At 36.9% G+C, this 12,555-nt stretch overlaps 1 protein-coding gene across 14 annotated transcripts in view; it reads right to left on the bottom strand.

The window, feature by feature from the left end:
* Positions 1-1,370: 1,370 nt before the first annotated feature.
* Positions 1,371-12,555, bottom strand: part of Cdk19 (cyclin dependent kinase 19) — a 157,194-nt gene continuing 146,009 nt past the window's right edge. For all 14 annotated transcript variants that reach the window (XM_078019497.1, XM_078019496.1, XM_078019499.1 and 11 more), the window contains 2 exons: positions 11,680-11,946; positions 1,371-5,742 (listed from right to left, as the gene is read on the bottom strand). In XM_078019497.1, coding sequence (XP_077875623.1) covers positions 5,611-5,742; positions 11,680-11,946 — 399 coding nt within the window. In that variant the 3' untranslated portion in view covers positions 1,371-5,610. The remainder of the gene's footprint in view (positions 5,743-11,679; positions 11,947-12,555) is intronic.

Below are 12,555 nucleotides of genomic sequence, written 5' to 3'. Positions count from 1 at the left end.
GAGCTTGCTTCACTTTGATGTTTTCAGTCAGTATTTTCACTTTTTTCCTGAATTATATTTTCATTTAAATGAGTGAATTTTCTTAAGTTTATGTTATTTGTCCAAGCCAGCTTCCTATTGCCTATCACACAAAATGACACCATGCCAGCCTTTAAAATGTTTACCCTCAGGCAGCAAAGAGAGATGACTTCCAAAGAATACTGGCAAGTATGAGAGCTTTTTTACTTAAACGTAATTTGAATGTTATTTATCCCTTTGGGGTGATGTTTTCCCATAACTTTGTAATAAAAAATATAAGAAATGAATCTATCTTAATAAAGTGATGTCTATTTCTAGTATTTTCATTATTCATAGAAAACTGTGTTAATCCCTATCCATTTACAAACATGACATATTATGATCCAGGAATTCTGTGCAAGGATACAAAAACAATGCTTGACTTGCCATATTCAGCTTCTGCTCTGTGGTGAGCACCATGTCAGCTTCTGAGAGTACAGAAGGGAATAAAGCCTAGGCCCTATCCCCCAGAGAATTTATAGTCTGTTAGGAAGACATTGTTTCCCCAGAAGTGGTAAGGGGTTTGTCCAGTCATCTACTTTTTCTTACCTACATGGCTGGTTAGAAAGTCAAGGAAGGTCAAAGAACAGTTTTCCAAGATAAGATCTATTCTACAAATAGCACAGAATTGAAGTCCACAGACCACGCCAACAATGAAATAGCCAAGCTGGACATGTGCAGTGTCCATTTTAAATAGAAGTTTTGTATTATTGTCATTTAAACAGTTTTTGTCATTTTTTTTCTCCCTCCCCACCCCCCAGTGCTAGAGATTGAACTTGGGCCTCAAGCAAACTAAGCAAATGTTCTCCACTGAGTTACATCTGCAGCCCCTTTTCAAAAAATTTTTATTTTCTTCCAGGGTTTCACTGTCACTTAAATATTCTTCAATTCACTCTATGATGCCTTTGACTATTGCAGTAACCAAAGAAGGTTCATTGGGTAAATTACAGAAAGAACAGTCAGGTTCAACAGAATGCTATTATAAGAGGAGAATCTCCCAACCCAACCCCATCTACAAAATGATGCTTGTTTTTTCTAAGACATCACGGTAATTTTCATTAAAAATAATAAGAAAAAGATGTTTCTCCTAGAGGCATTTAGAGAACCATAATTTCACTTGTGAGCTATTTGTAAGTCTTGCTTGCTTCTGTGGTTTTGTGATATCATAATCATCCTGAACAGAATAACATTTTAATTCACACGGAGGCAGGACAAGTGTAACCATAAAAGCTTCGAGGCATGCAGATGACATTTTAACATTTAAAACTTAGCACAAGAGTAGTAGTTGTGCACTTAAAAGATCCACACAGAAACAAAGTCAATTAAATTTTATTTCAACCAAGAATATAAAATAAATGCAACGTAATTTAATTTAGTTTTAACAGTCATTTCAAGAAGAATGTCAGGACAACTTAAAAGTGGGAAACACTCGACTCCAAAGTGGCAGCTTATCCTGTACCTATGGAGGGAGCGGGCCTTGCTAAGGCATGGCCAGTGCAGAGCACACAAAATCGCAGCGGTGGATGGAGAGCTACAGTTGTCTCTATAATCATACAAAGAGGGATGCGTGCAGAAAATGACTGAAAAAAGAGACATGGACAGGTGCACTTCACAAACAGGAATTATTGGAAATACAAACTAGGCAGTTTAGAAAGGATATACTACATAACATATATAAAAAGTACTTTCCATTGTTGTTAAAAAGGACATCTTCAGTCCAGATTTTGAGTAATACTTTTAGTGTCTACACAGACAAATCTTTAAAAAAATTAAATAGTATTAATTTACTAAATATTTAGGAGATAACAGTGCATTAAGGTTTTTTTCATATAATACATATCACTCCCTTGTAGTGATAGCATAGAAGAGTAAGTATGGCCTTAGGAATACATTTTTTTTAAAAAAAACCCTAGAACAATGACCTTTGCTTTATGATATTTGTGACAATTCTTGAAGAGTATGGGGACCTAAACTGCTATGTTTTGTATAATATGTTACTTGTACTTGACTCCTTCAAGCCTCTCTGTCTGATGGTGATTTCACTGTCTTTCTCCACCTCCTAAGAAGATATTACCAGAGTTTAAGATTTGCAACTTTCATAGAATTCTTCCTTCATTGAACAGTTTCTGCTACATAAATTTACTCAAAAGTAGATCAAGCTGCAAAAGTCTTATTCTCCAACTAATTTCTATCTTCTTTTGCCTTTGGTAGAGAAAACAGCATCATTTTAGAGGCACAGAGAACAACTAGCAGTTGCTCCACCAGGAATGAAGCAGTGAACACATACATAAATGTTGTCTCTTTCCATTCTTAAGAGTAAATTATGTTTATAAGAGAAAAGATAGTTCAGATGGCCAAAATTCTAAGTACTAAAGTTTCAAAACCACACAGATATAAAAATATACATGTCCTTGGTTTTTGCATCTCACTGTATGATCTACTTCATCACAAGGATTGTTTCAGCCTCACAGTATCAGCCCTGCAGCCAAGCTACTTTATTGTGAGCTCGTCTATCCTGAACTTTTGAATCCCTTTTCCCAAACATACATCTCATTAGAAAGCTAACTCTAAAACTGACCTATCATATCAAGAGCAGAAAATCTTCAATTCATTCTTTCAATTGTCTCCCCTGGTTTTGGTGTTCCTATAGGCTGAGGGATGTCTGTCCCCACTGCATCCTCAATAGGCATTAAACAGTATCTAATAAACTTTCAAAGAGGAATGCAGTCATTTGGGGACCAAAAAGTTTAAATTTTACACCCAAAGAGCTTCACAGGTCTCCTTAGAGATCCCATAGTCTAGGGCCCTTATGTGTATGCAAGGCTTTTTCCCCTTTATAAAGAAAGAAAAATATGAACCAAAATTATTCCAAAGGGTAATGGACACGAGTGGGCATCACTGACCCTGAGGCAAGAAGAGAGGACAAAAGGGCCAGAACCAGTGAAGTGATAAGAAGCCCAGTCATATATATAAAGGAAATCTCAGCTATGTCCTGGAGAACACTGTACTGGGAGCAACTGATAAAATCCCCATATAGCTGATGTCAGTTCTACCAGCAAAATTCATTTATGTATAAGGAAAGCAAGCGGCCCAGTGAATGTATAAACCAAACCATAAGAATTACATGTCAACGTTGCTAATTAAATATTAAGGGGCATGGCATTTTGATTTATGTACATATCTGGGGTTATCTCTTTTTATTAAATGTAAGCTCCCCTTGAGGGCAGGAACAGATCTTCTATTTTCACTGTAATTTCCTACAACAACTTAGTAGAGTGTGTTCTGCCTATAAGAGTCATCCACTTGTTGAAGGCTACTGTGAACATTGCAAATATACAGTAATGTCTTTTCTGATATTAAATCACTGGCTTTTTCCTAAGCTGGACCAAGAAATCCTTCCCTAACACCATTTACTATGGAATTTGGAATAATACCTATCCAAGTGAGTTTAGAGTAAACCAAAGAGCCTTCATATTATAAGACAGTTCATTTTCAAGTCAATTATATGACAAAAACATCCCAAGAGAGCTTACTGTTACTGAATTGACTATAAGTAACAGGAAGTGTGTCCTGTTGTGTTTTCCACCTAGCAGAGCACTGGACACCTTGTAGGGTGCAGTGAGCATCTGAGGACCAGTAGCTCTGGACAGTGAGGCTTCAGGGCATAGAAAAGAACTTTACACAGGTAGCAACTTCATGCAGGAAGATGTTCATTTCTTATTTTAAAAAATGGAAGTGATAAAATACCATGGAAATGATCGGAAATTCCTTCAAATGGAGCACGTCAACTGTTTAATCTACAATCTTGATGAATGTCACTATACAGTATTATTATTAATAGCATTATTATGCTGAGATCAGTAAGGTCCTGGCTGGCTACAGTATCACATCAATAGTGCAAAATGTATACTGGCTTCTGTCTAAATTTCACTTGTATATGGACCCAGAGTATCATAACCAGGTAGATAAGTTCACAAAGAATAGTTTTAAAAATGCATATAATTTGCATATATGACAAATCAGCTATTTCTTCTAGCTCAAGAAAACATCTAAAACAAGGCTGGTGCTGCTAGTTGCATTCAGAACATTTTTTTTTTTTTGTCCCTTACATTACAATGGGAACTCTGTCTTTACATTTCCTTTTGACTCTGGAGAATGAGGGGCTCCTTAAACTGGCTAAGAAAGAACTTAGCCTCTAATTCATAGATAATGGAAATGCAAATATTCACCTTATATTGTATAGTCTTATACTATCTGCCCATAGTTTTTAGGCACAATTATTTAGTTTTCTGCTAGGGGCAAAAGAAAGTATTCAGTGCAATGAAAAGATTCTTGATAGAATTAAGTTTCAGTAACAAAAGCAAAATTATGCATACATAATACCCACTTTAAACATGAATAAAACCTACATTTTTAACATGCTTTAAAAATAGTTACTCTATGTCTAATGCAAATACAAATGGAGGACACTGCTCTTTACTTTAAAAGCAGATGAATCTGCAGGCTTCAATTTGAATACCCTTGATTAAGTAAGAAAGTTATTCACACCTACCCAGATGTGAAGAAACAAAGGAAAGGAACAGTTCCTTTAGAGAAGCCAACTTTACATACAATACACACAAAGCTTTTCCTTCAAGGGGAAGTAACCCATTCTTTGATCAACATTACTCCTTAAAGAAATCCTAGTGCAGTTAATATTCTCTTCAGCTTTCTGGTGTGGATCACCAGAAGACTGTATTTCATCAAAGCTCTTGAAACCCCTTTTAAGGTAGACTTAGCTACATGAAGGTTAAAATCATAATTCTTAATTACTGAATACTATTCAGAATATGATGGTTCTAGGAACTAAGTTCCATATGAATGATTATATAAAAATCACCACACACTTCAGTTCTTCAGAGCATAAAGCATAGTAACTGCAAAGATCTAGGCTGTTTTTGGTTGTAAGTTCCCTCTGTCCCACCACTTGTTTTTACTAGGCCTTCCCTGAAACTAGATAAATAAAAACATAATAGTAAAATACTTTGGGACAGTAACAGTTTTGTTTAAGACTTCCATGAGCAAAACAGTTAAAGTCTGTGAAAACTGTGTAGTGCTCTAAAAGGTGCATTGTTACCTGTGTTGCTAAATCAGTTCATGAAGTAAAAAACTATACACCACTAGAATTCTGTTTCTAAAACATTAAAATCCTATTAAAAGAGCTTTGAAAAGATAAATCATAGTGATTGCTACAGCATGAGAAAGGTGCACCAGAAAAACCTTCAAAAAATGCTGAAGGTTACAGAAGTGCTGGAATTAGATTAGACGCTTTATCAGAGAAGTCACAATGGAACACATGCGGGGAAGGGTATTGGGGAAACTTCACAAGAATCTTCCATAAGTCAATAAAGAAGAGATATCAGTCCTGAAAAATACTCAGTATATAAAGTTTTCCTCCCAAACATGAGTTTTAAATGGCATCATAGTTTGTGTTTTGGGGGTTCTTTGCAATGCAGACATCATATTGCTGGAGTCTTGCTTTGTGCTGGCCTGGGCCAAGTCAAGGGCTGCTGATCAGTACCGGTGGGCCTGGTGAGATGGGTGGTACTGTGCACTCTGTTGAGACGAGGAGGAATAGCCTAGAGTGCTCTGGGACTGAGAAGATCCCTGAACGCTGCTTTGGTAATTCAGGCGAGAACTGGAGTGCTAGAAGGAAATAGGAAAAGGAGATTACTGATACATAAAAGAAGATTAATGGCTCGAGGCTGGGGTTGTAGCTCAGTGGCAGAGTGCTTGTCTAGCATATATGAGGCACTGGGTTCGATCCTCAGCACTACATAAAAGTAAATAAAGGTACTATGTCCATCTACAACTAGAACAAAATAAATTTTTAAAAAAAGAAGAGGAGTATGGTTCAAGATGTCAATTACAGTAGGATGAAGATATAAACCATTTTCATCAATAAGCTCCTGGTTTAGATCTACAGTAGCTGACAGTTAACGTAGTTTGGTAATACATTTACTTCTCTGAAATCACACACTATAACCACACATTCTGACAGGTTTGACATTTGGCTGGATTCTTTGGGAGGCAAAGAAAGGGAGAGGAGAAATGCTGACCCACTGTTCTTCATACAAATACTGGGTATAATTTAACCTTTTACATAACTGAGCTTTACAAATAAGAATTACCAATTTAGCATATGGAAATCAATGACATTTGTAATGTATACTAACACGCTATTAATTTTCTCATTATAAAGAACAAAGCTGAGACTAAGAAATTATTATTTTGGAGAAAATAGTTTTCCGAAGTAGAAGCTAGTCCAACCCACAAGACAAAGGAAGGCAAGGTTGGGTAGCAATAAGTGGGTTTTATAAACTTCAGATAATATTTAGAACAAAGTCTGCCCACCAATAAATCCTGCTTCCTGTCCAATATGCAAATACAAAATTTTAATACATGATTGCCTCTAAGAGAAGACAGAGACAAATGTATTTCTTTGTCTTCTAAGACAAGGGGTCTGACCATATTGCCCAGGTTAGTCTTGAACTCCCAGGCTCAAGTGAACTTCCCCCTCAGCATCCTGAGTACTGGGATACAGGTTGTGAGCCACTGCTTGTATTTTTATGACTCCATTATTCAATATATGTTTATTACTTTAAATAAAACATCTTCATAGTTTTCATAGAAAATATGAAGAAAATGTATAAAAGAAAAATTCATCTATAGAATAAGAACATCATGAGCTGTGGCCGTAGCTCAGTGGCAGAGCACTTGTCTGTCATGTGTGAGGTACTGGGTTTCATCTTAGCCCCACATAAAAATAAAATAAAAGCATGCTGTCCATCTACATCTACAAAATAAATAAATAAATAAAAGAACGTGGTACCTGATTAAACATAAGCATAGCTGGAAATTAACCTTCTAAATATAGTGTCTTAGCCTATATTCTGAAGGTTAGGCTTACCTATGAGCAAAATGAGAAAGAATACATGCAATAAAACTATTTTTTGGAGTTAAAAATGTAAATGACAAAAAGGTAACAGGGGAAATTTAAAAAGGGACAGGTTGGGGGTATAGTTCAATTGTAGAGCATGTGGGTGCATGGCATGCACCAGGCCCTAGGTTCAATCCCCAGCACCAAAACTGAACCAACAAAAAAGAAAGGAGAAATCAGCAAGGTCCTCCCCCTCAGTATGCAAAGGCTACCAAACTGCACTTGTAATATCTGCCCAAGACAATAGGTCAATAAGACAATCTTGGTCAAAAACAACTTGGCTTTATCTTTTCCAAAATCACAGAGCTAACAAGTTGTATGTTTGAAAGATACCTTTCAAAATTCTGGTTATGTTTTATTTTTTTTCAAGTTTTTTAATGAAAAGAAAAGTTCTTTCCACTCATAATTCATCAGAGGTAATTCTTCTGGTAAAACATAATGTAAACATATAAGACTGTAATGTGCTAAAACATAACTTTTTTAAAGATAAGATTTTTAAAAATTAAAAGATTTCCTCTTTAGACAGAGAAAAAGCCAATTTCCCTCTTTTCAAAGTATGAATCAGATTTGCTTACACTGAAAGCAGCTCCAAAGCTTTGAAACTCTATTAATGGAACCCACTGAAGAGGAAGGCAAAAGTTCTCCCTAACAGAAAAGTTAAATATGGCCTTGAATAAATTGAGATAAAGTAACAGGGAGGATCAAATACAAAAAACAATATCACATTAGCCTAACTTAGAGATTATGAAAAATGGTTTATTCATGAAGAAACTAAAATATAAATATAAAAATATTCTGAGAAGCCCTAGAACCAGAAAATGTAAGGAAAGGAGAAGAAAATGACAAAACTAATGCCCTATGATTGTTAGGCTAGCTATGATTACTTTTGGGTTAGCAGATTGCACTTGGCGCAATATCTCTTCTGTAGTACATAGAGAACAAACATACTGATTATGTAAGACTTGTAAATGGTTCTACTCCCTCCAACTAAATCACTGAGATATCTATCCATTTTGTCATTCTATCATTACTTACCTATAAGTAAAGTTTACTTATAGGTGGAGAACAATTTGAATAAAGAAAAGCATTTTGAAGAATTTTTGAATTTGAAAAGAACAGGAGGAAATCAAGTAATTGGCCTATAATTATCTATCACCAGGTGATAAAGAGTCTGTCCTTTTGTTATGGTGGGGTCAGGACCACTCAAGCCAGAGGGTTAATTTTGGGGGTCCCAACAACTAGATTAAGCTGCCCATAGCACAGTGTCTAATTAACAAACAGAAAAATAATGGTGAAGCATGAAATGAATTTATTTGTAATTTGGCCCAAACTGGGAAGATTAGCCAGTCTAGAAATCTATCTCCCCCTATGGGCAACAGTTTAGGATTATAGAGGAGAAAGACAAAAGCAGATAGCCAAGGGGTATGCAGGTTATACAACCAGAGTGGTGATTCACTTGTACCCATCCTGGGACAGTTTTTGTTTTCAGTACAAGATGGAGCTGGGAAGGAAGTAAACTATTACAGGTTAAAAGGACAATGTCTAGATGCTTCTTTAATTTTTTGATTTTAAAGGAGTCCCTGTTACTCTCAACCAAAACTTCAGTTAGGGTCCTCCGAGTCCTCTGCTTGACTAGGCTCAACTGTGCGCCTCCCTCTTTGTTCTTACTGAATCCTATAAGCAAGAATTCTGCAAGCAAGAATCCTGCTAAGGTGTGTTAGTAAAATCCCCCACCAGAAAAAAGCACATTCATACATTGCTGGTGGGACTGAAAACTGGTGCAACCAATATAGAAAGCAGTATGGAGATTCCTTAGAAAACTGGGAATGGAACCACCATTTGACCCAGCTACTCCTAGGTCTATACCCAAAGGACTTAAAAACAGCATACTATAGTAACACAGCTACATCAATGTTCAAACAGCTCAACTCAGAATAGCTAAACTGTGGAACCAACCTAAATGTCCTTCAACAGATAAATGAATAAGGAAACTGTGAGATACACACACACACACACACACACAAATTATTTAGCATTAAAAGAGAATAAAATTATGGCATTTGCAGGTAAATGGATGGAGTTGGAGAATATCATACTAAATGAAGTAAGCCAATTCCAAAAAACCAAAGCCCACTGTTTTCTCTGAAAAGTAGCTGGGGAGGGAAATGGGAAGAATGGAGAAACTTTGATTGGGCAAAGGAGGGTGGTGGGGCGGGGCATGGGGGAAGGAAAGAAGGTGAAATGCAATAGATATCACTACCCTAGGTACACACATGTATGACTGCACACATGGTACAGTTCTACATCATGTATAACCAGAGAAATGAAAAATTGCACTGTATTTGTGTTCAATGAATCAAAATGCATTCTGATAGCATATATAACTAATTAGAATGAATAAATAAATTTAATTAAAAAAAACAACCCACCCTTAATAACGGGTCTCTCTGGCCTGCCTTCAGCAATAATACTACCAAGTCAGAAATCTTTTATCCCTGATGTTTCCTCTTGATAATTTTCCATCTCCAACCCCACCCTGTGCCTTGGTAATGAAACTCTGCTTGTCATTGTTAGTGTTGGAGTTTATCCCATCTCTCTTCCCACTTCAAGACTCTGTTGCAGTGGTCCCTATATCTATTCACATAGTCCCCCTTGAATAAAGTCTGCTTTACCATCCATTATGATTCAAATCTACAATGTCCCCCCCAAAGAATCAGTGTTGAAGTCTTGGTCCCCAGTAGAGCAATGTGCAGAGGTGAGGCTTTTGGTAAGTGATTGTGTCACGAGGACACTAATCTCATGAAGGGATGGATCCCAACAGGGTTGTGATTGAATGGACTATAGGGAGGTGGTAGAAACTGTAGGAAGTGGGGCCTCCTTAGAGAAGTCAGTCACTGTGGATGTCGCCTTGAAGCGTATATCTAGTTCCAGGTTACTTTCCCTCTCTCTCTCATTCCTGGCCACCACGAGATGAACAGCTCTGTTCTGCCAGGTGCTCCCTGCCATGCATGATATCGTGCCTCACCACAAATCCATAGCAATGGGCCCAAGAGACTATGAACTGAAACTTGTGAAACCATGAACCAAAATAAATTGTTCCTCCTCTAAGTTGATTTTCTCAGGTATTTTGTCGTCGCAACAAAAAGGCTAACTAACATGCCATGTTTAACAAATGTTTACATAAACTATTTCCTATAACACAGGTTAATATAACACAATATGAGGCATAAAGCTAAGAGTATATAGTCAACATCTGTGGCTCATATAATAGGGATAAACTGAGGTTTAGGGAAAAGTGCAATTTGTAACAAAATTCACATGTGTTCATGACTACTAACCAAATACCAAGATGTTTTTAGTGAATCAAAATGAAGCTTTGAGGGCTGAGGTTGTGGCTCAGCGGTAGAGCGCTTACCTAGCACACACAAGGTGCTCGGTTTGATCCTCAGCACCACATAAAAATAAATAAAGTAAAGGTACTGTGTCCAACTACAACTAGAACATAAAAAATATGGAGATTTGACTGGTTTAACTGGAACCAAAGGGAAATATTCTATACTCCTCTGTTATCAGGAAATATTTGTAAAGCCAGTTTAAGCTGCTATTTATTATGTCTTTCTTGATGCTTCTCTTTATTCCAGTTCCTTATCAGTGAGTTTATTGCTCCCTTGCCAGAGGTTTTGTTTTCTATTATCTCTATTCCAAGTGATCCTCTTCTGCAATTCCCTGAGGAGGATGGTTCTAAAAATTTTTCCATCCTTCTTTCATTTAAGTTTTCCCTTCTATTTAGGTCTTTTCTTAGCTTTCTGCCACCTTGAAAAAAATATTTTTGCAACATTCTCTACCGTATCATAGTAGGTATTTTACCTCTCTCCAAGTATCAATCCTTAGACATTTTTCCTTTAACTTCCTAAATTAGTGGTACAATTATAGTTTTCCTTTTATCTTAATAACAAAAAGTATTGTCTAGTCTCAAAATTATTTTTTGTGAGACTTTAACAGCAATTTCTGGAAAGTCCCAGTCTTCATTCTTTCCTCTTCTACAGCCAAGTGGCTACTATTTTCTCCCTGTAAGAGCAAATCTTCCTAAGAATGTAATTAATTTTATCCAAAGTAAGCCACAACTTCCCTCCCTTTCCAAATGCTTATCTAGGTATTTTCTTCAGACCCAAAGCTGTTAAGCAATTATATCAGTAGAAATACTTTTTTTTTTTTTTTTTTTTTTAAAGGAGGAAGCCGCCTACTCTACTTTTTCTCTTCCGGGTGTTAGGACAAGCAAGTCCAGATATGAATATCTCATAATTACATGAAATATGATAAAAATCTTCATTTTGATATAATTCTCTAGAAACAGAATTACAGAGTTTGTATATCAAATGTTAAGAATTAAGAATTAACCTAAAAGGATCTCTTAAAAGCCTAGTTTCCATTTCATAAATCATGAATATATACACATACTAATTAAAAAGGAAAAATTCAGGGGCTGGGATTGTGGCTCAGTGGTAGAGTACTTGCCTAGGATATGTGAGGCACTGGGCTTCGATACTCAGCACCACATACAAATAAATAAATGAGATAAAAAAATTTCGTCAACAACTAATAAAAATATTTTAAAAGAAAAAAGTAAAAATTCAGTGGCGTACCTGATAATCTGACGGCATAACTGGTCCCCCTGAGTTTGTGCCGGAAGCCCCCAGCCGCGGCTTCTTGTTTGGAGGCACCTGATTCAAGCCGGAGTCCTGGCTGTGCTGCAACCCTGCTCCAGCACCCCCGACACCAGCCGCAGTCCCTCCTGTTGTCCCATTGGTCTGAGTGTTGTTCTGTTGTTGCGGGGGTGCCTGTGGAGGGGCTGCTGCCTGCTGTGGAGGGGCTGTGGGTTGCTGATGCTGGTTCTGCTGCTGCTGCTGATTCTTTTATGGCAGGCAGGCAGGCAGGCAGGCAGGCAGGAAGGAAGGAAGGAAAGAAAGATAAGATATAAAACTAAATTCACAGGGAATTCTATTACTTGATATGCACATGTGACTGCTGACCCAGCTGGAACACAACCTGTATGGGTCACTAAGTGATTGGAATGACTGAAGAACAGGGCAGCCAGAGAATATAGCATCCCCAAAATTCATACCAGCCCCAGAACAGAATGCATTTTCTGAAGTTCACTCAGATCACACAGTAATCCTCCAAAACTAGTCACAGACACCTTATAGGCCACAGGGCACAAAGCATATAGTTTCGTACCCATTTAAAACAGCTATAAAAAATCTTTCAATCATGATTTTGGAAAGAAGAGCAGTGTAAGGAGGAGGCATATATATCCAGTTAAGATAAAAGGACAGAGTGATGCCTGCAAAAGACAGTGTGTAATGTAATGGTAATGACACTGAACAGAAAAAAGCAAGAATTAGGAACTGGAATAGAATAAGCTATTAGACAAACCAGAAAGTTCAATGATCTGTAAGCTTATTGTATTTTACATTTCAAGCTGTATCTACAATCCTCAAATTTCTACAGAAAATAGTATT

The sequence above is a fragment of the Ictidomys tridecemlineatus genome, chromosome 8, assembly GCF_052094955.1.
Source record: "Ictidomys tridecemlineatus isolate mIctTri1 chromosome 8, mIctTri1.hap1, whole genome shotgun sequence".
Classification (NCBI taxonomy): Eukaryota; Metazoa; Chordata; class Mammalia; order Rodentia; family Sciuridae; genus Ictidomys; species Ictidomys tridecemlineatus.
Note: the sequence above shows the minus strand (reverse complement) of the source record. Positions and strands in the feature narration are given on the sequence as shown.